We start from the raw sequence: 25,336 nt of genomic DNA on the forward strand, positions 1-25,336 counted from the left end.
TGTGCTCACCTTGTCGAAGGGCAGGGAGAACGGACAAAGCTCCCGGACAGACGCTAGCTAGGCTCGGGCTGTGCTGTCTCTAAGTCTGCCTTCTCCCAACCTCAGTGTGCCACACAGCCTGTTCCATGAACGTCCAGTTCACGGTGTACGGTTGGAAATTTGCAAAAGAGGAGCTGAGAGTGTGAAAGTCACCTCCCCAGGGGGGGACCCCGCCCCCACCGGCCCCCATCTCGCAGCCCAGGTCAGGCTCTGCTGCTCTGATCCCTCACGGAATGATGCTCCCGTCCTCTCTGATGCTCCCCGTGCTGTGTGAGGCCACATGCACCTGGAGGACCATCTGACAAATGTCTGTCTGCCCCGCTAAACCATAAGCTCCATGGGAGCAGGAACCACTTCTGTGTTTGCTCATCTTGTGCTTGTGGAGCACACAGCAGGTGCTGGGGCAGGTGTGGCCCATAGTAACCTCAATAAACATTTGCTGGGTGAGCGAGGAAGGGCATTCATGAATGTTGGGTTTGGGGGCGAGGGGAGGCAGGTGCCGTAGGGTTTAGGGAAACCCCTGCAGGCTGATTTGGAACCTGGCAGTTCAGGTCTGTGGCAATGCTCACGTGGCAACCTCACCATTTCCCGGTTCCCCCTCTGCGCGGCGGGCATCGGAGCACCGGTGGCCGCACCTGTGGGGACTGAGGGAGTCCTCACACCAGGGAAACCTCGAATCCATCTGAGGTTCAAGCAATTTGCAAGACTTCATCAGACCGTGGGTTTCTCAAAGGCGGAGGCTTTGAGTAAATCAATGCTGAACCCCAGCCAAGTTTCTGGCGCATCGCGCTGGTTTGTTGCGTGAAGTAAGTCGAGGGGAGAGATGGAGAGAGAAGAAAATCTCGAAAGGGCAAAAAGCAAGAAAAGGAAAGAGGGCAAGAAGGGGAGGGCAGAGAGGAGGCGGAGGCCATTGAGCCTGGGCAGGGCTGCGGCGGGCACACATACAGCCCGGGTTTACACATCTCGGTAGTGAGCAGTAACTTTGGGATGGCAACTATGGACACTAGGGTCTTCTCCTGAATTCGTCGCGTACACACACACACACACACACACACACCTGTCGTGAGTGGCTCCGGCCGGGCCCTGCAGGGCATACAGAGAGGACCCGCCCAAATTCGTGCGTGCCCACTCACCTGCAGATGGTGGGACGTGACGACAGGCCTCTTTCCCGGACACCAGACGTCCTCCTTCATCTGCCTCAGGGCCTGGAAGCACTTCCTGCGGCAGCCCCCGTCCTCATCCAGCTGGTCTAGCAGCACCTGCTCAGCCTGCAGGAAACTCTGCTGCCAGTGATAATTTGAACAGGCCAACAAGGCAAACCCAAACGACTGGGGAGAGAGAAAACCATCAGGAAAATGAGAAGGACGGTGCTCGCCGCAGCAGAAAGCCCTCTCTGAAGCCATCCGCTACTCTGGGGCGGGTGGGGCGGGTGGGGCGGGGTGGGGGGGAACCTGCCAGCAGGCAGGCTCTACCTCCTACGTGGGGGACGCGGAAGAAGCCTCGGGACAAGCCCCCTTCCCGGAGCGCAGTGAATGGCAGAGGCTGTGCCCACTTTCAACTGGTTGTCCACGTTAAGCCCGAACCAGAATCACCTGCGGAGCTTCTTACACCACAGGTTGCAGGGCCCCGCCCAGCAGGCCTCAGTCGGTAGGTCCGGGGTGGGCCCGGGAGTCTGCATTCCTAGCAGGCTCTCAGATTCTGCGACCCACACCTGGAGCACCGCTGATCTCGTGACACCTCCTGTTTCCTTCCAGAGCTGGTTCACAGTCAGTGATGCTGTGGGCGGCTAAGCTGTGAGCCCCCAGCTCTGGCGAGTGGGGCCCCGGCTCCCCGATACCTTGATACACTCCACTCGTTGTCGGGAAGGCCAGCGCTTCAGACAGGGAGGCCAGCGAGCTTTCTCCGGCCAGACGGTAGGGATCTCCACCGTGGGGACCAGCTCTAGCTCCACCTGACATGTGGAGGTTTCCACGGCAACCCAAACTGCTGAGAGCTGCGTCAGCATGCTGACCTTACCTGGTGGGAAATGACAAGGAGGCGATGAGAAGAGAAAGCCTGGCTCATTCCAAGAAGGAATTTGGGGGCGGCGGGTCTGACCACCTGATCGCAACTGGTGGGGCAACTTTCAAGCGTCAGGAGCCTTCCAAGGGTGGGGTGTTTATGTCAACACTAGACAATTAGCTGAGTAAATATTGATAGAAACGTTGCTAGAAAATCTCATTGTTAGTGAGTGTTTCTTTGTCCTTCCTCCCCCACCCCCAAGGTTTTTGTGGTACCTTTTCTTTTAAATTAATAGATTCTTGAGGCGCCTGGGTGGCTCAGTCGGTTGAACATCCGACTTCAGCTCAGGTCATGATCTCACAGTCTGTGAGTTCGAGCCCCACATCGGGCTCTGTGGTGACAGATCAGAGCCTGGAACCTGCTTCGGATTCTGTGTCTCCCTCTCTCTCTCTGCCTCTCCCCTGCTTGCACTCTCTCTCTCTCTCTCTCTCTCTCAAAAATAAAATAAAAAATTAATAAATTCTTTTCAGAAGGCTCAACTAAAGAAAAGAGACACAGAAGACAAAGAAAAGACGTAGTATTTGCTGGTAAAAATGAAATCCAACCATTCTTCCATGCCCCCTCCGTTTCATCCAGATGTCCTGACCTTGCTGAGGACAGCCTCCAGTCCCCTTACTCCTTGACCTGCCTCTGGTGGGGTTCGGCTGAACCCACCTCTCACCTGACTCCCAGTCTCTCAGACGGCATGGCTTTGTACCCCCATCATTAAGCCAGTCTAGCCTCAGATGTATTTGTCATCCTGAGCCCTTGTAGTTATAAAATACTTCAAAGTGTTCATAGCCATTGGCTTAAATGGTCGAAGGAGTGGAAACAGGCCCCCACTGCCTCTTCCAACCAGGCAGACAGAGGGAGAGAAAAAAAAGGCATCTGGTAGCCTCTTCCAGCTCCTATAGGAGGACTCACTGCTAATCCGTTCTCCCTTCTTTCAAAAGATACGCAGTGGTTTTGTTTGTCTGTCTGCCCTCATTACAGATAAGGATGAGCGGTCTTGAATCGGGATCTATTATTGTTCTCTTCTTCGCTCAGAGAGGAAAATGGAACTCCCTCACTAATTGTGTCAGGCTGTTCAAAAGGATAACGTCCCTCTCCTTGGCTGGGGTGTGATAAAGAGCTTATTGTCTGCATATCATCAGAGCTGTCCAGACAGGAACACAGCGACGTCTGGCACCTTGGCATCATTTCCTGAAAGCATCTCATCAGCCTGCCCCGGTTTGAATCTCTCACTTGCCCTTGCACTGTTACCAGTGTTGCAGAGGTAAGAGGTTAGTGCATGCTGGGCCAGCCTGCCTCGCCCACACCCTGCTCCTGCCTGGCTCTGCTTCCTTGCCGTGTGACCTCATCTCTCTCAACCTCAGTGTTCTCATCTGTCAAACAGGTAGAAAATTCACTCTTACTCTACAAGTCTGCTAGGCGCATCGCATTTTCCATGAAAGCATCCTACACGTGGTGAAAATCCATTAAACGTGTGCCAATTCCATTAGGGAACCTTCCAGAATGGTTCTGTGTAGACAAGCAAACGCACATTCAGATCCATCTCTTTCTCCACACGTGGGAGTGCACATTGTTCGGCACTGTGGTTTCTCCCTTCATTATCCAGCACAAGGATTTTTCACAGCTCTGTGCACACATACACGAATGTACCCCACTCTTCTTAAAGGCTGCGCAGTGGCCCAAGAGGCAGAGGTAGCATAATTTATTTAGTCAACTTCCCCTTGTAATTGACATTATTTCTAGTTACTTACTATTACAAAGCCCATGGCAGTGAATACCCTTGTACATATTTCTCTTTCAAAAAAAATTGTTTTAATGTTTATTTATTTTTGAGAGAGAGACAGAGACACAGTGTGAGCGGGGGAGGGGGCGGGGGTGGGTACACAGAGTCTGAAGCAGGCTCCAGGCTCTGAGCTGTCAGCACAGAGCCTGACGCGGGGCTCGAACTCACAGACTGTGAGATCATGACCTGAGCCAAAGTCGGACGCTTAACCGACTGAGCCACCCAGGCGTCCCTACCTGTTTCTCTTTTATGTGTAGGAATGTATTTCTAGAACTGGAATTGTTGGGTTGTCAAGTTAAGCACATTATAAAAATGAAAACAGACTATAATCGCCCTTTACAAGGGAGGCAACAACTTACACTTCTAGGAGCAATGCGTGCAAAGGCCGGTTGCACCACACTCACCCCTACACCGAGCACAATCACACATCTCCGTCAACCTATGAGGTGTTTTAATGCGCACTGCTCGAAATATATGTTCGATGGAACATGTTTTCCCTCTTTTATACTAGTACTTGTTTATATTCTTTTTCTCGGGGTCATTGTTTTTTGGTCACTATTTCTACTGGTCTACTCATATTTTTTTCTTCTTGGTTTATAAATATTCTTTTATAATTAAGGGAGTTAGCCATTTTTTCCCAGTGTGTGCATGTGTGTTCACATATACCACAGGGTGGTACACAGTTTAAGATTTGGGGATTGTCAGATTTAATCAGTCCTTTATGGCTTCTCAATTTTGTGTTTTGGCACAAGTCAGTGGTTTCCAAATGTAGCATCTCAAAACACCGAGGTACAAAACATGTCAGTTGGAGGGTGTTGTAGAAATGTGCTAATAACAAAGGTCTGTGGTTTGTGAGGAATTTGCTTTTTAAAAAGTGTATCCATGTTTATGGAGCATCTGGGTGGCTCAGTCGGTTAAGCGTCTGACTTCGGCTCAGGTCACGATCTCACAGTCTGTGAGTTCGAGCCCCGTGTCGGGCTCTGTGCTGACAGCTCAGAGCCTGGAGCCTCCTTTGGATTCTGTGTCCCTCTCTCTCTGCCCCTCCCCTGCTCACGCTCTGTCACTCTCCTCTCTCTCAAAAATAAACATAAAAATAGTACCCACGTTTTTAAATTAACATCCAGGAAAGGGTGCATAACTCAAAGCCCATCGTAGCTATGCCAGGGCAGGAAACCACTTAAATCTAAGCAGATGTTGTATGGATTCCATTCTTTGGTGCGTCACAGCGGAAAAAAGAGCCAATTTCTACTGTGAGGATCAAACAGATGTTAGGAGCACACGATTATGGTCTCACTTTAGGGGCATGGGCTTCAGGTTAACACCCACCAACGCAGAGGATTTCTAGAGGCAAATGGGAAATGCCAGAAACTGCTCTTGTACTTTTCTCGATCTGCTCACCTGAGAGATGACAGGTTCCAATTGCGTTTTCTACCAGCTTCCGGAATACCTGGAGCACCTTGGCGGGCACAATATCTCCCTCAATGTTCACGTCTGCCTCATGCCACTGCCACTGGCTCTTCATGAACTGCTCCGCCTCCAGCCACTGCCGCAGGCCCTCTGGGTCCTGCAAGGGACAGGGGAGCCTGGTGCCCCGCAGGGTGTAGTATCGCCAGCGCTGCTCCCTGGCCTCCCTGTACCCCACCAGGCCCTTCACCGGGACCGTGACGAGGAACTGGCTGGGGGCCAAAACCTGGGTTGGAGAAGGGAGAGAGAAGTGTGAGTTCACAGACTCAGGAGGTCGCAGAAATCCTCAGGGAGCCGTCCTGTCGAACCGGGCAGCTCGGTGAACTACTCGACCCTCAGCAACGTGCCGAGACGGACAGAGAGCTGCACCTATTCATCCCAGGAGGCGTCCGTCCTTGTTGTGCCACTAACCACCGTGATGCCTCGGGAGGGCAAGTGGACTCGCTAGTCCTGGGTGTCAGGAAACTTCAAGGAAAAGAGTGAGCCTGACTTGCAACCCCAGAGGGCACCTAAAGTCCGGGGGAGAAGAGAAAGCAGGGAATACAAATAGTACACGCTGTGTTCTGCACGTAATAAACACCACAATTCTCACGCATCAGACTATGTGATATTCCCAGTTACACAATGAGGCGGCAGGCTTTGTTAACACTTCCCAGAGGAGGAATCTAAGGCTCAGAGGGGCTCTGAGATCTCCCGAGGGACACACAGCCATTCAGTGGTAGAGCCAGAAGGTGAACTTGAGCCCTCTGATGGGCTGGCTCTCAGTCAGGGGGGAGTGGCCTGGAACGGGCGAAGGGTCTGGCAGAGGAGGGCACGGGAGGGGGTGAAAGCATTCAGCAAAAATGTCCCCCTTTCTTTTTGCCCGTACCGATGACCCACAGCCCGTTTTAATGATCGGTCCTTACAACATCACGGATGAAACGAGAGGCAGTTGCTGAGACCACGTGAGCCACTGAGATGATTCTAAGCTTCATGGGATAAGACAATCAGAATCTACCTACTCCACTTCTACAGGTACTGGTTAGGCAGAGGTCAGGGTGAAAGTGATCAGGTGCGAAGTCCAAAGGAGAGAACACACTGGCCAGCAGCACACTACGCCCAAAGGGAGCTTGACACTGTGGGCCACATCACGTGGCAGTCTACTCCATGCCGTACCTTCCCCCACCAGTCAGCTGCACACTGGAAGAGCCACCTCCCTTTCATGGAAAGTTCTGACAGCAGTATTTCGTTAACCTTTGCTCAGGGTCCTGCCACTGGGCAGTTCAGGGGTGAGCGGCAAACTCCGCTTCATTCTCAGACATCAACAGTGTGGTCCTTTAGATGATGGATCCACATGACTTCTGAAGGCCACAGAAAGGCAGTAGGATTAAAAAAGGGAACAAAGCGGGGCACCTGGGTGGCTTAGTCATTTAAGCGCCGGACTCTGGCTCCGGTCATGATCTCACAGTTTGTGAGTTTGAGCCCCGCATCGGGCTCTGTGCTGACAGCTCAGAGCCTGGAGCCTACTTCAGATTCTGTGTCTCCCTCTCTCTCTGCCTCTCCCCCATCTGCGCTCTGTTTCTCTCCCTCCCTCAAAAATAAATAAACATTAAAAAAAAAAAGGGAACAAATCTAAACTATGGCACTCACAATCAATACATTATTTGAGTTCGCTTGCATGTGAATTCAAGAGTACAACTATCATGTTACTAGTCACATCAATGGTGCTTAATTACTCGCCGAATGTGGTCCAAGATAAAATAAAAGCAGTTTTTATATGCCCCACTGTAACTATTTTCAAAATTTAATATGCAGGACATCATGTACCTAAATGCAAGATGCATTTTAAGCTTTGGATTCTAAGTGAGACCACAGAAGGAAATTTCCTCAGATAGAATTCTAGGAAAAATGGCGTTGTGTTTCTACTCCACATCACTGGTCTGTATTTGTCTAATGCAGGTTGGAAGAGTGATAGATGTGGGCAAACGATGTTGTGATATGTCAGGATCCAATCTAGTTTTGCAATGTTTATCCCGGGGTGAATTTCCCAAGCTCGGCACTCTGACCCCAAATGCACAGGTTCCAGAATCTTGTGGGTGGTCCTTGTGGCCGACAACCTTGAAACGTCCTGGACCAGTAAGGGTCTTCTGTTCGGGTGCTATTTCTTCTGCTTATCCATTTATTCACTGAAGCTGGGTGTCTGCCATGGGCCATACACTATGCTGGTGCAAGGAATGGAGCGATCAATTAACATGAACTTTACAAACAAGGAGCTTGTAGTCTTGTGTGAGAGACAGGGCATGAATATGTATATCTTTAATGCAAGTGAAAGGGGTTCTTATGTGCCATAAGAAAAATTGAGATAAAGGAGAATGAGAATCAGAGCCTCACTTCTCTCATCACTGAAAGGCAGTGAGCCATGTCTTTTCCACAAGGAGGCATGAGTGAGGCTATTTCTGTGACAATGGCTTGGCCCAAACGGCAGTGTCGCAGGAAGGCTGGCTGTCACGCAGGGCCCTGGCCACTTAGAGCCCTGTCCGCAGTGGGCACAGCGGGGCTGCTGCTGCCGTTTCTAAGGGCCACCTCTTCCTCTTCTTCCTTCCCCCACCTGCAACCCATAGACCCTCACTTTCAACTGTTTTCCCACCAGTGCCCTGAGTTCCCTCGCCCCAGCCCTCAATTTATTAACTAGGTGCTTCATAAATGAATGTGAAGTTTAACTAAACTTCAGTTGTTATAGCAAAATGTGCTTTGGAATCAAAAGCCCCGGGCTCAGTTCCAACTTTAGTGCCTAATAGGACATGATCAAGTCACTTGACTTCTCGAAGGCTTCATTTTTATCATCTGTAGAGGAGGAACGTGGGGGTTCACATGAGACAGCACCGATGGAGCGAGCGTGTAAATGATAAATGCTAAGAGCACCTGTGGTACATGAAGGCTTATCGGTATTCTCAGCAGTGTGACGTCCGTCGAATGCCCAGACGGGCCCACCCACGTTCCCTGGCTCTCTGGGAGGTGCTTGCAGTACAAGTGAGCCCTGCTTACCTTAATGTTCCCATTGTATGTGTCAGAGTAAGGGACGGCCTGAAATCGGAGGTCTTGGAGGCTGATCTCTGTGGTCAGATGGTGGACGACCCTCTGTACCTCCTCCACAATCTGCGAGATCTGCTGGCGCCTCAAGTCCACCTGCGTGACAAGGGATCGGCACAGGCGGTCATCCCCGGTGCAGGCTCCAGGCACCGGCACGGGGAAGTGACAACGTGGGCCCAGTGCTGGGTGACCACAGGAGTACACTCGAACAACCCTGCCCACCCAAGAGCTCCAGGGGAGATGAACTTGGGTGTGATGGCACCTGCTCGTGGCTCAATGTTCTCCTCTAAAATGGAAGCATTCGTTCAATATTTATCCAGCACTTGCTGAGCGGTGAGTGCCCACCTAAGTGAACAAGAAAATAGCGGACAAGATAGACTTGTCCTCGTATATACAGGACATATGTATATATGTGTACACATACACACGTATACACATACACACATATATACACGTATATATGTACACACAGGTATGTGTATGTATAATCTAATATCAGGTATGATAAAGTGCATGTAGACAAATAAAATAGGATAAGGGACTAGAGAGTAAAGGGGCTGCTATTTTAGATCAGGTGGCCAGGGAAGGCTTCGCTAAGGAGGTGACATCTGAGTGAACCTTATCAACGACTGGGGAAACCAACCCCAAGGCCCCTAAAGCGGGAGCATGCTTGACAAGGCTCAAGGACTGGCAAGGAGGACCCTGTGGTTGGAGCCTGGGAAAGGGAAAGGAGGGTGACAGGGGATGAATTTGGAAAAGATGGCGGGACCAGGGCATCCCATAGGGCTTTGTGTGCAGCGGTGAGACGATAAAATAGGGTAGAAAGGCTGCTATCCGGGTTGGTGGAGATTAAGCACTTCAACGCTTGTAATCATGCTGCAGATGGTTTCCCACTTACGTTGTCCACAAAGGATGGCTCTCTCCACCCCGGTACTCACCCCTCCTTTGCTACTAGATTCACAAGGTGCGTGTTTGCTTTCCTTCAGACTCCACACTGTGAGTTCCCCAGAACCAGAACTACCCTCAGAAAGTCGAACACCAAAGATATATACCTTCACAGATACTTAAAGTTTAGGGAAATTGGTGTTTGTGGGGAACACAAAGGAACTTTTAGCAAAATCCAGGAGAGTTAGAAAGATCCAAGTAAAGAAGAAATGGGAAGAGTCTATAAGTGTTTTCTGAAATGGAGGGGCTCTGTTCCATTGCTCATGGTGCCTTGACGAGTGTCCCCTTGGAGGGGCTACTGAGCCTCGCCAGGAACTGACTGGAAGCAATATTTGGTATATCTAAACACAAGGTCCACCTTGAATCTCTATATCCTCACCCAGTTTTGTACAATGGCTGTTTCTATGTATTCTCGAGTAGTTTAAGACACCCATAAACTGGTCAAGAAAACAAGTTCAAGGCAAAGAGATTTCTAGCTGCTTTTCTTTTCTTTTTTTTATATTTCTTTTTTTTTTTAACGTTTATTTATTTTTGAGACAGAGAGAGACAGAGCATGAACAGGGGAGGGGCAGAGAGAGAGGGAGACACAGAATCGGAAGCAGGCTCCAGGCTCTGAGCTGTCAGCACAGAGCCCGAGGCGGGGCTTGAACTCACGGACCATGAGATCATGACCTGAGCCGAAGTCGGACGCTTAACCAACTGAGCCACCCAGGCACCCCATCTAGCTGCTTTTCTAAACTAAGTCACCAACTAGCCCAGTCCCCTAAGACCTCATACCTCCCACCCACAAACCCAACAACCATATACGGACATTGGACACAAATATTCACACGCATACATGTTGTATGTCACATACACATTATAAAGTATATCCTATGTAAAGTTAGTTCATTAATAAACATTTATTTAGCACCTCTGTGTTCCAGGCACTCTGTTACATGCTGAGGCACAGCAAGACAGCACAGACACAGTCATGGCTGACAGTGGTGGGGAAGACAGGTGTCAGTACTGAATAGAAATGTGGGTGCCATGATTGGGAAGTGTAGTGTGCCCCTGGGTACAATGGAGCAGAGGCCTTCTAGTCTGAAGACTGAGACCTGTTTTAAAGGTACTTGTCCCCACACAGGGGACTGTCTTTGAAAAACTAATACTCTCCAGATGTCTAGGAGTCACAAGAAACATAAGACGAGGACCCTGATCTACAGGAGTGTACAATGTCACTGAAAATACATGATACACATGAAATAGTCTTTTCAAAATCCATGTGTCTTGTCTGACCTTAGATATGATGATCGTGTCTATACAGGCTCGATCTTCTTCTTGCCACCAGTGGCCACAATACTGCTCTCCGTATTTCTATCCCACTACATTCATCATGGGAGAAGGGACCCGGGGCACCTACCTTGAACATCTGCAAACTATCAAGATTCTGCATCTTCCAGAGTGTCCAGGTGGAAGAGGAAAGGTGGTCACAGAGGGGATAGATCATTTGCCATGCCAAACATAAAGGAGAACGTGTTTAGCAGCCCATGATGAAGGGTCCTCAGCAGTGTAGAAATTCTTTGTGTTGTGATTCAACTCCATTCAACCCATTTTGTTGAACACTGTGCGTACGTGTCAAGAGGTTTACAGACAAAGCAAGACAAATAAACTGGAAATTAAAGTCACAGCAATCTAGTGCTGGGTAGAGGTTTGCACAGGATACTATGGGTACACAGAAAAGGGAAATTTCATCTAGTATTGGAGGCTGGGGGCCCTTTCTGGAGGCATAGTGTAGTGGTGTTGTATCTTGAAAGATGAGTAGGAGTTAGCTAGAAAGAGAAGGGTGTGAAGGTTGTTCTAGAAAGAGAAAATGGCAGATATCTAGTATGAGGAGCACAAGGGAAGAACTACAATGGCTCCTGTATTTTTGGAGAAGGGATTGCCTTGGAGGAGGATGGCGAAATGGGAGAATAAGCAGCAAGAGGTCTTGAGAATAAAGGAAGAAGAATTTCAAGAACAAAGTCAACAGTAAGGGGCCGAGCAAGATAGGGCCTGAAAAATGTTCACCATGTTTGGCAACTAGAACAGGATCAATGTGTTCGGGGAAGGGGTGGGCATTAAGCCAGACTGAAGTAGGTTAAGACTAAGTGCGAGGCAAGCAAGTAACAAGGTAAGCAATTCTTCCAGGAAGTCTGGCCAGGGGAGGGGTAAAACAAAACAGGGACACCAACAGGTTTTTTCAAAATGACACACAGGTTTGAACATGTCTAAATGCAGAGAGGAAGGAGCCGGAAGGAAGAGGCAACAGAGAGTGAAACCGTGGAGTAAGAATTTTCCAGCCAGAGGGGCTTGCAAATCCAGAAACCTGGTGAGCACTTCACCTTGGTGCATCAGAAGGAAAGAAAGACAGGTGCAAACACAGATAAAAGGGTAGGCAGTGAAGGAATGGGAGACATTTCCTGTCTGATGACTATTTTCTTTACAGCATAGGAGACAAGGCAATGTGCTGTAAGGTGGAGAAGGGAATGTAGGGGACTTCGGGGTGACAGACTTTGGAGATCACATCTCTAAGAAATGCAGGCTGTTCAGGCATGTATGTGAAGATTTCCAGGAGGTCCCAAGACTCAGCTGTGGGGGGTTCCCGAGGCTGTGGGATACCAGTGGGCTTCGTTGTAAGATGTTCTCCACACCTCGGCCCTCCAAGGGTAACAACAGAGGTGCTAAGGTTAGGACTTGCTGGGCAAGATCTGGAGAAGAATAAAGGAACAAGGGAGGGTTTCCATAGTGGGCCACGTTTTCCAGCCAGGGGAAGAGAATGGACAAAACCATTTTGTAGATTAGGGAACATTGGACAAGTTCAGGGATCAGAAGTCTGATCAGGAATAGTGGGAGAAAGTAATACAAGGGCTAACTAAATAGAACACTGCAGTCAGAGCGGTTGGGAAATAGTATTCTCAAATAGATAATTCCTTAGACTCTGTTGAGGACTAAGGCTCAGCCACAAATCCTCCAAGCCCACTGATGTGACTTCATAGAACTCAAATGTCAGTAACAGAGTGGTGACTCTCCACATTTTGTTTCCTGACTTGATAAACTAATGAAAGATTCATCACCATATTGACACTGTCAAATAATGTTTGACATTATTTATTAAATAATGTTTAGGGAAACAAAAGCAAAAATGAACTATTGTGACCTTATCAAAATAAAAAGCTTCTGCACAGAGAAGGAAACAATCAGTAAAACTAAAAGGCAACCAACGGAATGGGAGAAGATATTTGCAAATAACATACCAGATAAAGGGTTAGTATCCAAAATCTATAAAGAACTTATCAAACTCAACACCCAAAAAGCAAATAATCCAGTGAAGAAATGGGCAAAAGACATGAACAGGCACTTCTCCAAAGAAGACATCCAGATGGCCAACCGACACATGAAAAAATGCTCAACATCACGCACCATCAGGGAAATACAAATCAAAACCACAGTGAGATACCATCTCACACCTGTTAGAATGGCTAACATTAACAACTCAGGCAACAACAGATGTTGGTGAGGATGCGGAGAAAGAGGATCTCTTTTGCATTGTTGGTGGGAATGCAAACTGTTGCAGCCACTGTGGAAAACAGTATGGAGGCTCCTCAAAAAACTAAAACTAGAACTTCCCTACGACCCAGCAATTGCACTACTAGGTATTTATCCACGGGATACAGGTGTGCTGTTTTGAAGGGACACATGCATGTTTATAGCAGCACTATCAACAATAGCCAAAGTATGGAAAGAGCCCAGATGTCCATCAATGGATGAATGGATAAAGAAAATGTGGTATATGGTATATATACACAATGGAATATTACTCGGCAATCAAAAAGAATGAAATCTTGCCATTTGCAACTACATGGATGGAACTGGAGGGTATTATGCTAAGCGAAATTCGTCAGAGAAAGACAAATATATGACTTCACTCATATGAGGATTTTAAGATACAAAACAGATGAACATAAGGGAAGGGAAGCAAAAATAATGTAAAAACAGGGAGGGGGACAAAACAGAAGAGACTTTTAAATATGGAGAACAAACAGAGGGTTGCTGGAGGGGGTGTGGGAGGGGGGATGGGCTGAATGGGCAAGGGGCACTAAGGAATCTACTCCTGAAATCATTGTTGCGCTATATGCTAAATTGGATGTAAATTTAAAAAATAAATTAAATGAACAAACAAACAAACAAATAAATAAATAAAGTTTGACTGATAAAAGCTTCAGACAAAGAGTGTGTGCATGCACGCACGTACACACACATAACGAGTAGCCTATCGGAAAAAGTTCTCCATTGTGAATCTCTTCTACAAATTATGCCCTCGCCTGATGGTGGAATTTTCCTACTGGGCAGAACTAGACAGTTCACACACTCCCGGGTGCATACCTGTCATCTCTCACTCATTATACATCTTTATGATCTGTCTTGATTCCTGAAGCCGCAAAGCAGAGTCAGGGCCCTAGAGCCACAAATTCTGGTTTCAATTTCCTTCATCCCTTACTTCCGCTGCAGTTTTGACTTGGGATCTTAGAATTGAAAGAGACCTCAGAAGTCGGCTTGCCTGGTGTCACTTTACAGGAGGCCGGAGCAGCAGGTGGTCCTAATGTCACACCAGTACTTGGCAGTAAAGCCAGCCCTAAGGTCCAGGTTCCCTCGCTGCTCTTTCCCTCCCACTGTGCCGGACCCTCAAGTGGACGCTCCAGAAGTAATACCTACCTCTATCCTTTTCCTGAATTAACACGCCCTCCATTTGGAGCCCAGGCTCATGAAATAACAAGTCCGAAGTCTTTATTTATTTGGGCATCCCTGACTATTCTGGCACCACCACCAACCCCCCCCCCCCCCAGCCACCGCACACCAGGGCAACACAGCAGGGGCCTGTGTTGTGGGGTTCGACCAGAGCTGTGGGGAACAGCCCCACTTAGGACAAACCTGCCTCACGGTGCCCAAGCCCCGGGAGTCAAGTGGAGGCCTCTTTCCCATAGGTGATGATGGGCTGCCCCTTCCCCTCCACATCTCTGGCTGCAATTGGTTCTGATCCATACTCTTATACGGACCACATGCTGTCTCCAGCAGCCCCAGCAGGGATTTGTGCGAAAGGTCTCCCAGGCTCTGTCCCACACCCCACTTGTCACTGTCCTCGTGTCACTCACAACCCAGAAACCCCAGGCAGCTTCCCTCCAGCAGTCCTGACCACAGCCTAGTAAGGTAGAGTGTAAAGATTCCATTTCAGGGTGTGGAAAAGCAGGGAATGGGGCCCCAGGCGGCTTTATAGGGAGTGATTTCAGGGAAAGAAGGCGGCTTCACCACAAGCAGAGACGGTAGCCAGCCCAACCCCAGAAGCCCTTTAGTGCCTGCCCGACATCAGGAAGATACCAGCTGTGGCCTTACAATAGCCTTGGCATCAGATCCATTTCATGGCACTGCTTTGAAACAAACCTAAAGTGGGGGTGGGGGTGGAATATGGTAATTTAAGAAGGATTCAAGGCCCATTCAGTTGAAACTTGACCTCGGTGCCTGTTTGAGTTTCACTCACTTCCTCTGCTGATTAGGTCAATGAACAAAGGTATGCTTTTCCTTTGAAAAGACGGCATTTGTGGATGGGACAAAGCACAAGCAGAAATGAACTGGGTGAAATTAGTCAGACACGCGGTGCTAGATGTGGTTAGGTCATCGAATCCTCCCTTCCATCACACCGACCCCAGAAAATTCGCCACGCTTGTTGGCTTGCAGATTCAGGTACTCTAATTAAGCAGAGTTTATGCAAAATGAGTCATCGGAGCACCCTTTAAGGGCCCAGGCATTTTTTTGTGGGCTTCCCTGTCTCCAGGGCATAGGTACGTGTCCACACACACGTACACATCCCCATCCGGGCCACGTTCCTCCTCCCCAGCCACAGTGTCTGGCCCACTGTTGTCCCACACATCATTTGCTTCTGTGAATAGCTCCAGGTCACGAACAATTTACTGTTTCAAATATAAATTAGTGAGAATGCAAGGTTATTCCCTATAATAACACCATTCTGACTCGCTTGCATTCCGACATGCTTTCTTGAGAGAGATAGAGGGGTGGAGCCAAGTAGCGTGCCAGGAATGTCACACAGGCCTGGCCACAACCCTGAGCATATGGCCTGTGTGACTGTCCCTTACGATAAGGGCGCCTGGGGATAAAAGGCTGAGAACTTCCTTCCAGACATCAGGAAGTCAGACTTAATTCTAGAATCACATTTAATCCGATAATCGGGTTTTTAAATAAAACAGGATGGGTACCATCTCTGACTTCCAGGGGTTAATAATCTAAGAGGATGGGGATAGGGACGCCCGAGTGTGTCAGTCAGTTAAGCGTCCGACTTCGGCTCAGGTCATGATCTTGCAGTTTGTGGGTTCGAGCCCCGCGTCGGGCTCTGTGCTGACGGCTCAGAGCCTGGAGCCTGCTTTGGATTCTGTGTCTCCCTCTCTCTCTGCCCCTCCCCTGCTTGCTCTCTGTCTCTTCCTGTCTCTCAAAAATGAATAAATGTTAAAAAAAATTTTTAAATAAATAAAAGGATGCAGGTGAAGAGATGCTGCCTACGGACAAGACAGGAGGCTTCCACCATGATATCCCCACCTTTTCAGATCCACTCTTCCCTGAGCCATCTGCTGGGGCCCCACAGAATATGTACAGCTGGGCAGAACCCACAGCAACAGCAGTGCCACAGTGCTGAGACCAGAGTCCCTCCCGTGTGCAGGACACTTTATGAGAGCTAGCTCCTCCTCACTGCCCAACACTCCTTGAAGGTGGGCGCCATGATCATCCCCATTTTACAGAGGAGGAAACACGGGCTCAGAATGGCCAAGTAATCTTGCCCAGGGTCCTGCCAGAGTCAGGAAGCCCCAGAACGGGGATCCATGCCAGAAACTGTCACACCTGGCAGCCCACATTCATAACCAGGGCTCTGCCTCCCCCAGGGACAAGGCTGCAGAGAATGAAACCCATGCTGCCTGTCTGAATGAGTTTCCCTCAGCTCGGAAGGCCTCTCGTATCCTCCTCCATCTGTGAAAACTCTACGTGCGCTCCCCCCAGGCTTAGTCTCCACCCCTCTTGCTGTGGACCACCTCCCCCATGAGAGCTAACACTCCTCTGTTCTCCTCCAGTGTCCTGTGGAAATCTCTGCTGCAACCCCTCTGCTCAGCCATATATTATATTAAGCATTTCCCTGTCCACACACGGGACATCCTCCTTTTACCCTTAGAGCTATGTGCAAAATCTGCAGGCAGGCTAGGGCCACCCTTAAAGATACCCAGTGGGGCGCCTGGGTGGCTCAGTTGGTTGAGCATCCGGCTTCGGCTCAGGTCATGATTTCATGCTTCATGGGTTTGAGCCCTGCTTCGAGCTCTGTAGCCTGAAGCCTGCTTCGGATTCTGTGTCTCCGTCTGTCTGTGTCCCCCCCCCCCCCCCCCCCCCGCTCACGCTCTGTCTTTCTCTGTCTCTCAAAACTGAATAAACATTAAAAAAAAATTAAAACAAAAAAGATACCCAAAACACAATGTCCTTCTCATTGAGCAGGCTACATCCTGGGCCTGTGTTTTGGGCACCATGTTTTGCACAAAGCAGGTGCTTAGTGTGTGTTTATGGAGATATAGAGGGGTTTAGCGGAGCAAATATGGCTTTGGAGTAAAAAAAAAAAAAAAAAAAGAATGTTCTTACTGACACCTCAGCACTTTTCACTATCCAGCTGTGTGACTTTGGGCAAGTTATTTAATCCACATGAGCCTATTTCCTCCTCTGTAAAAAATGCACGTAGTAGGCACGTGCCACATGCTTCTTGACAGATTAAATGAGATACTGCATGGGCCCCAACCTGCCAGCACCTTTTACACTATTCTAGTATTATCCTCAACGAGTCCTAAAAATACTCTGACCACATTATGTGCAAAGATACTGTGTGAATGTCAAGGGGAATGAAAATATCCAGGACACTATTCTCCCCTCCAGAAACTTCTAAAGAATAAAATGAGGTAATATTTATGTTGCCACCCAAGATAATAATAGGAAAGGTGTCCACATGTACACCTGAGTGCCCAATAAATATTGTCAGTAATAATTATGATGGGAGTTCATAGGAAAGCAAAAACGTTCTGTGCTGCGGTGTCAGGGAAATCTTCCTTGATAAAGTGGGCCCTGAGCTGAGTCTGAATATGATGAATACGAGCCAGAGAAATGGAAAGGAGAGAGGATATCTCCCTTGGTAGAGGAAAGTGGGGAAGCTGGGGCCTTAGATATTCTCAGGACACAGTACTTGTGGAGCAGGTGTGGCGGATTCAAACACCCACAGGGACAGAGGGGGACACACACGTGCGGGAGGGCTGAGGGGGGCGGGTGTCGGACCCAGGAGAAGCTGCAAGCAAATGCCCTGTTGAACAGACACTCGGCCCCAGCCCGTGGGACCTGGGATTGCCAGATACCCTGATGTTTTCCTTTTCCCGAAGAAGATGGAAATCTGGATTTCTATGCAAAATCCCGCTATTATGAAATGTTTGTAACACATGTGAAGACATTTAAAACTGCTCCGTAGGCCAAAGAAAACACGTGCATGGCTAAATTCAAAGCGTAGAGCACTGTTTAGAATTTCTGCTATTGGAGACACAGGGAAGCAGAGAGTGGAAAGATAAAGTATTACTTGGATGCCAGGCTAAAACATTTGGAGCTTTTTGCTTCAGAAAACACAGGACCATGGGAAAATGCCAGCCCAAACCCCTTCTGTTTATCATAGCCCCCAAAAGGAGAAATAGTGGGAAATCACTTTGTCGGCTATAATTTTTATCAATGTAAGTTTCCCCTATTTATCTCTTTAAATGGTTTTGCCTAAGAAATCAACTTTCCTTATCACTGTGATCATGAACTCTGCCGTGTTTACTTGTGAAGGCATGTCCCTAATCTTAGACAAGTCCCTACCCCTATTTTACATGTTTTAGTTTTACGGGTGGCTGTCTGTGTGCCTTAATAGTTTTGTCTGTAAATGGAAAGTGTTAAGTTAGATAATACTTAAGGTCCCTTCAAGTTCTAACATTCTAAGAGTCTCTGACTCTCTACGGAAGAAATTCAATGAACTCTTAATTGATGTGTACTAAACATAGGATATATATTGTTAAATCTAGCATGATTACAGTTTCCAAAAGGCATTCTTAATTTCATTTACTCTTTCTCAATGACCCCACTAAGCCCCTATTATCACCCCCATTATACAGAGAAGAAAGCTGAGGCTCAGGCAGGTTAAGTGCCTTGCTCATGACTATACCAAGTATCAGTGACGGAGTGGGAGTTCTAACCCACGTTTCTTCTGTTCCACATTCTGCACCCAATCGGCCTCTGGCAGTAAACAAGTCTGTAAACACTCTTCTGGATGATAGTCTTGGGTTCCTGAGGAGCATTTTATGTATCTTTGGAAGCAGCCTGAAATCCCTCTGAATCCAGGTTGATGGGGTGGCAGGGGTGAGGAGGGGTGTTTGGGAGAGACCAGTACCTGCCCTTACCTTATTCAGTAGGTAGTCTTCCAAGTCTCCTGCAGACGGGGATTTCATGGTTTCTCGGTCAATCCTTAGTAGAGCAGCAATGTTGTGGTTTGTCCCTCAGTGGAGGACAACAGTTGCAAATTGGTTTCCCAGGAATGTCAGTCTCAGTGCTAAATTTCCTTGGGAATGTGTACATGGACCAGAGACTTCCCTTCCCAATTCTTCCCTTCAGCTCTCATATCCAAATTGGGAGCATTTGCTTGTCATCTTTCGGGAAAGTTTTTTTTAGAAAGGAATTTAGAAAGGAGAGCTGATGAAATTGAAATTGAACTGGAGTCCAACCTAATTTGACTCGACCTAGACCTATGGACTGGTGCTTTGACCGAAGGGCAAGTTTCCAAGTTGTATTTCCCACTCAAATACTTAAAAAGTTTCCATTTAAGATAGAAATGCTCGGGAGTTGGCTTCTTCCCTGCCTTTTTATGCTCTTGTCCTGACACCAGATGCACCCCGGAGCCCAGTATCTTTTATCTCCTTGTTCTTATCCTGTTGACAGTAAATATTCCTTGCCCTTCAATCCAGAAATCCCGCAGATTGATTTACCTTCTTTACAATAAACAAATAGGGAACTGACAAACAAGCGGCCGGGAACCATCATTATGCTTACAGACAAGTGATCAGGTCTCATCAACAAGATCAGGGCACAATAATGTGCATGTGGAAAAGCACACACACACACGCGTGTTCGCACACAAACATAGAGGCATGCACACACACACACACACAGGCACACACAGGCACACACCCAGGAATGGCAGGACAGGGATCTTTTTGCCTACCTGCTGACCTTTAAATATAATCTCCCTCTTCCCACTTGAAAGCTGCCAGTAAAAAATAAAGTCAGTGTAAACAGGCCCCTTGAGAGTCGAGGAAACACTCTTGTCTAGTTTTGCCAGCAAAACCATGTTGGAAAACAGCTCAGGCAGTAAGTTCCCAGTCTGGCTGGCTGGGGCTAGTTTTATTACAGAAAAAAAAAAAAAAAAAAAAAAAAAAAAAATCACAATGGCCTGATCTCCCTGAAGCTGGTAAACATCAGAGACTGCTATCAGATGATCTGAAGAAATTAGAGCGCTTCTGGGAGCCCAGCTCACTTCTGAGCAAATGTCTTTCCAGACCCACCTGGGAGCGCTCAGCAACTGTTGGGCACCTGGGCTACTCCGCTGCCCGATGTCCACAACCACCACATTTGCATACCTCCGCTCTCTGCCAGGTCTGGAAGCCACATCTGGGCCGCACCAAGCTCCCTGCTCCACCCACCTCATAAATCCCAGCGGTAGTGCCAGCTTCTATAGATCCCTTCTGTGAAACACTGTAGCAAATCAAAATAGTCCATGTAAATATCATAAACCTACCCCTCCTCAAAACTGCCTTGTTCTCCCATTTTCTTCTATTTGTAATTCAAAATTCCCTTCGCATGATATCAAGTGCTCCAGAATATTTCAGAACCTTCTTCTCTTGGCTTACCACTGGCCGGTCAGTCCAAACTCAGTGTTTCACCAACAGAACCTGAGCCTCTCTCTCACTGAATTTCCTACGGTGCGGAATTCTCTCTCCACCTCATTTTCGGTTTCACCAGAGTCCTCTTGTTTTTGGCCTTACTCTGCTTCACTGTAATCATTAACTCAGGATTCCAATTGCTCTGGTGGGGCCTCTCCTACAGTTCTAAGTTTCCCCCAGAGGTATGTCATCAGATGCACAAACTTGCTTTGCCTCCCTCTGTCTGTGGCTGTGGCTGCCCTCCCTCTGTGGCTCCAGCACTGCCACTGTTCAAAATGTTGAAACTGTAATTCTTCTCTCGCTAGGGCTCAGTGATGCCTCCCAGATGCATCACTGGGGCCAGGGAGAAGGAAGCAGTCTGTGCTCAGGGTGGATTACTACATTCTAGTTTTACCTGGGTGCCGTTCCTGGCAAATAGGGGTTCTGGAAACACAACCAGTGCCTGACTCCCTAAGATACTTCCTCGTGGGCAAAGGCTCCAATATATAGGGCAGTCCCACAGTGCAGGACCTCGGACAGGTTGGCAAAGAGGACCTTTCTTTGTAGATATAAATCTTTGGCTACGTGACTTTTGGATTAGCAAATATTTATTGAGCAACACTCTGCCTAAGGCACTTTGTTGGGCCACAGAAACGGATTCAAAGTTAACTCAGATTCTCCTCCTTTTTCGGGAAATAAATATCCTCATTTCTCATGACTCATACCAAATGCAAGCATGAACATGTAAACCAGCTTTGGCCCAATTTCTATTGTGAGGACCAAGAAATTATTTTTCAAGTCAGTTTCACAAGGTATTCAAAACCCTAAACCATCCATATGAAAGCCCTAGGAAGATAACGTCATCCTTGACTCACCAGCAGAGGCGTTTGCTATTGATTTACTTACCTAATGGCTGGGATTTTCATTCCAAGGAGTAGAGCTGGCTTGATCCAAATCAATCTTATATATACAAATTTGTTAAAGTTCATCAAGGTCACAAACTCTGACTTATTCTTTCAAAAATTCCATTAATTCCAGGGTGACTCAAATCTGTTCAAAGGACCACACAGAGACAATTGTCCATGCTGTGAGGATGCCCTCAGCAGTGAAGAAGACAGTGAGTGACCCTGTCTGTTTTGTATCCCCGCTGTGGCCCAGTACCTAACACATAAACCCTGTCTGTACTGTATCCCCATAGTGGTCTAGAACCTAACACATAACTGTCCCTCAATAGTGTTGAATATTTGATTGCATTAAACATGAAAGTGACAGTCTCATGTATAAGATATTTGGTGATGTGTAAGATCACTTTGTAAGTTATAAGATTAATTTCATACATGCACCTGTGATCCTTTAAGTTACTATCATCTATCATAGAAAGGCCTGATATAAAAGAATTTAGCATAGTACGTGGCACATGGTAGGATCTCAATAAACATTTGTCTTCATACTACATTTTCTTTGCTGGGGAGGGGACCCTTTCTTTTAATGGATGCGAATCATTGTCCTGGTCCTATCTTATGGTAAGATCTTTCATTTGGTTGGTCTTCAAAGTTCCATCAAAATGCTAGTCTCCATTTCTGTCATATCAGAAATGGCAACTGAGATAGTCTGAACTTGATCTTTGTCTAGTTTCAGAGGTAGAAGATCCCAAAGTGAAATGCCTACATGGATCGGGCAGGTAATAAAATAAATCAGGATAGAGTAGAACAATGGAAAGGGGTGGGGCCTATGACGGACTCAAGACTATATTCCCTATCTAGGGAGGATATTTGTGTGTGTGTGTGTGTGTGTGTGTGTGTGTGTGTTTAAACAACACTGTACTATCAAATTCTGGACAATATAAAACCCACCCCTGCACACTATACTCCTGCAATACTAAAATCATTGCAGTCCCCTAAAAAATCCTTGACATCTCTGGCCCTTACGTAGGCAATGCTCTCTGCTTGGGTACTCTTCCCTACCTCCTTCCCCCTTCACTAGACCAACTCATATGCAGACCTTCTCTAATTCTCAAGGCTGAATAGGGGACTCTATGCAGGGCTCCTAGACCAACTGCTGGTTTACTTTATCACTTGTTGCACTGTATGCTCCTTGAAGGCAAAGTACTTGGCATAGAGTAGGTACTCAAAAAATATCTGCAGAATGAATGAATGCATGCATGAGTAAAAAAATGAATACATGAAAGTGGCCCCTTTTCTCATTCTTCGGTCTAATCCCATCTTATCTATAGGCACAAGATAAAGTGTGAAAATAAAAGGTAAGTAATAAAGGTTCATTGGTTCACTTGGGAACACAATTAACAAAAGTAGAAAGGGAGTCAGATAATGACCCATTTATTTATGTAGTTTATTTATTTTGAGAGAGAGAAAGAGAGAGAAAGAGAGAGAGAGAGCAGGGAAGGGGCAGAGAGAGAGGGAGAGAGAGAATCTCAAGCAGGTTCCACAACATCAGCACAGAGCCCGACATGGGGCTCAAACCCATAAACTGTGAGATCATGGCCTGAGCCGAAACCAAGAGTCAGCCATTTAACCAACTGAGCCACCCAGGTGCCCCAGATAATGACCTTTTAAAAAGCTGACTTCAGGGGCGCCTGGGTGGCTCAGTTGGTTAAGCATTCAACTTCGGCTCAGGTCATGATCTCAGGGTCTGTGAGTTCAAGCCCCGCATGGAGGTCTGTGCTGACAGCTCAGAGCCTGGAGCCTGCTTTGGATTCTGTGTCTCCCTCTCTCTCTGTCCCTCCCCCGCTTGCACTCTGTCTCTCTCTGTCTCTCAAAAATAAACATTAAAAAAAAATTTTTTTAATAAATAAATAAATAAAAAGCTGACTTCAACTCAGCAAGAGCAGAGCAACAGGGTAAGATAGGTTTGCACCTGAAAGAAGCCATTATTCTTAGCGTATAACTGTCAGGACTGCTGTAAAACAGCCGGATAATTAGAAGATGCATGTGGGTCTTGGAATCCAAACACCCATGTGTCTTTGTAAAAGTAATGGCTCCATCTGGCCATGTCAATAAAGAATACATTATTTCTTAGCTGCAATTATTATCCTAATACATCCAGAAAAAGGAAAAGTCTTCCAACATCAGCCTGAAGGGAGAAAACATATGTTTGCTTTACACCAATGACTCTACCACTTGTATCGCCTGGGATCAAAAGAAATAATGAGGGGCGCCTGGGTGGCTCAGTCGGTTAAGCATCCGACTCTTGATCTCAGCTCAGGGCATGATCTCGCAGGTTAGTGGGTCTGAGCCCCACATTGGGCTCTGTGCTGACAGTGCGGAGCCTGCTTAGGATTCTGTCTCTCCCTCCCTCTCTCTCTGCCCCTCCCCCACTCGTTCTTTCTCTTTCTCTCTGTCACCCAAAACAACTAAGTAATCTTTAAAAAAAAAAAAAAAGGAAACAATGAGAAATCATTAGTGTTGTCAACACCAGCTTTCCATGCAGCAAAGATAACCTATTTTAGTTACACAATAGTTTGTATTAAATGATCCTAGTTTGGGCTAGGGGAAAGGAAAGGAGACTATCTCGAGCTGTTACTATCTGTCTGTGTCCATGCATCTATATATCTGTGCACTGGAATGTCATTCTGGATTTTCCTCATTCAAAGCACCCATGCTGAAAGGTAACCCAGAAACTTATTTTTAAGAGACCAGTTGTTGATGTAATAAAACTCCCGCTGTGGCTTAGATGACAATTTATTTTCAAATTAAATAGTAAAAAAGGTTTCCATTTTCCTATCTCCCTACCTGGTAAGCGGAGTTGTATTTTCATTTAAAACTTTTCCTTAAGTCAGGGTACAACCCCCTTCCCTCTGCTCTGGGTCACGTGAGGCTGGCATCCTTTTCAGTTGCCACACTGAGGAACGTGCAGAGTGAGGGAAGTATTTAAGAAAGAAGACATTTGGTTTTACTAAGTGGTTACCCCATGAAATTAACTGGTAAGTTTATCGATCTGTTCAGCTCAGTTTCTGTGATGTGTGACCTAGGAGGTGGAAGGAAATAGGTAATAGGAGGAACGGGATCGCTGCTAGTTCTTGGGCACACAGTGAACTGCTTTCCCCCGTCCACCCTTTATTGTTCATGACACAGGACAATTATTTCTATTTTTTGTTTGTTGGTTGGTTTTTCAGTTAAAAGAGACCCAGAGAGAAGATATATAGACACAGAGATCAATGGAACAAAACAGAAACTCCAGAAATAGGTTTATGTAAATACAGCCAGCCATTTGACCCTTGACAAAGCATAAACACCATTCAGTCGAGGAAAGATAATTCTTTTCAACTAATGGGTATTGGAACAATAAGTCATCCATAAGGGAAGAAAGAAACCTTAATAAAAAGTTCACACCTTGCAAAAAGAAAGATTAATTCAAAATGGATCATACGTCTAAATGATAAACAAAACAATAAAGGTTTTAGAAGAAACATACGATAAATTCTTGCGACATGGAGTTAGGCAAAGAGATCTTAGAAATGACACCAAATAGATGATCCATAAAAAAAAAAAAAAAAAAGGATAAACTAGACTTCATCAAATTTAAAAACTTTTGTTCTTCCAAAGAGAATGAAGAGACAAGCTGTAGACAAGGAGAATATATCTGAAAACTACCTATCCCACAGTGGACTTACATCCAGAATGTACAAAGAGTTCTCAAACTCAACAGTAAAAAAAGCAAATAACACAATTAAAAAAATGAGTAAGGGACTAAAAGAGACACTTCACCAAGGAGCATATAAGGATGACAAGCGCATGAAAAGATAGTCGACATGATCAACTATTAGAAGCATGCAAATTAAAAATACATAAGATACCATTACTTACATACCTATTTGAATGGCTAAAAAGAATACAATTCCAAGTGCCGACAAGTACACAGGCAACTGCAACACCATACATTTCTGATGGGAATGTGAAATGGTACAGCCACCTTGGAAAAT

General features: G+C 46.8%; 1 protein-coding gene across 11 annotated transcripts in view; it reads right to left on the reverse strand.

Annotated features, from left to right (window-relative positions):
- MAB21L3 (mab-21 like 3) overlaps positions 1 to 25,336 on the reverse strand; it is a 79,691-nt gene that overhangs the window by 13,056 nt on the left and 41,299 nt on the right. For 2 of the 11 annotated variants that reach the window (XM_078451530.2, XM_060624966.3), the window contains exons 2-5: positions 8,363 to 8,503; positions 5,273 to 5,564; positions 1,877 to 2,055; positions 1,173 to 1,367 (exon numbers count right to left, since the gene is read on the reverse strand). In XM_078451530.2, the coding sequence (XP_078307656.2) occupies positions 1,173 to 1,367; positions 1,877 to 2,055; positions 5,273 to 5,564; positions 8,363 to 8,503 (807 nt within the window). Of the gene's footprint in view, positions 1 to 1,172; positions 1,368 to 1,876; positions 2,056 to 5,272; positions 5,565 to 6,493; positions 6,679 to 8,362; positions 8,504 to 10,754; positions 12,082 to 18,882; positions 19,129 to 19,700; positions 20,865 to 25,336 lie in introns of those variants that run through there. The other 9 variants (XM_060624975.3, XM_078451529.2, XM_060624973.3 and 6 more) reach the window with 9 other exon arrangements.

Source organism: Panthera onca, chromosome C1 (genome assembly GCF_046562875.1).
Source record: "Panthera onca isolate mPanOnc1 chromosome C1, mPanOnc1 haplotype 2, whole genome shotgun sequence".
NCBI lineage: Eukaryota > Metazoa > Chordata > Mammalia > Carnivora > Felidae > Panthera > Panthera onca.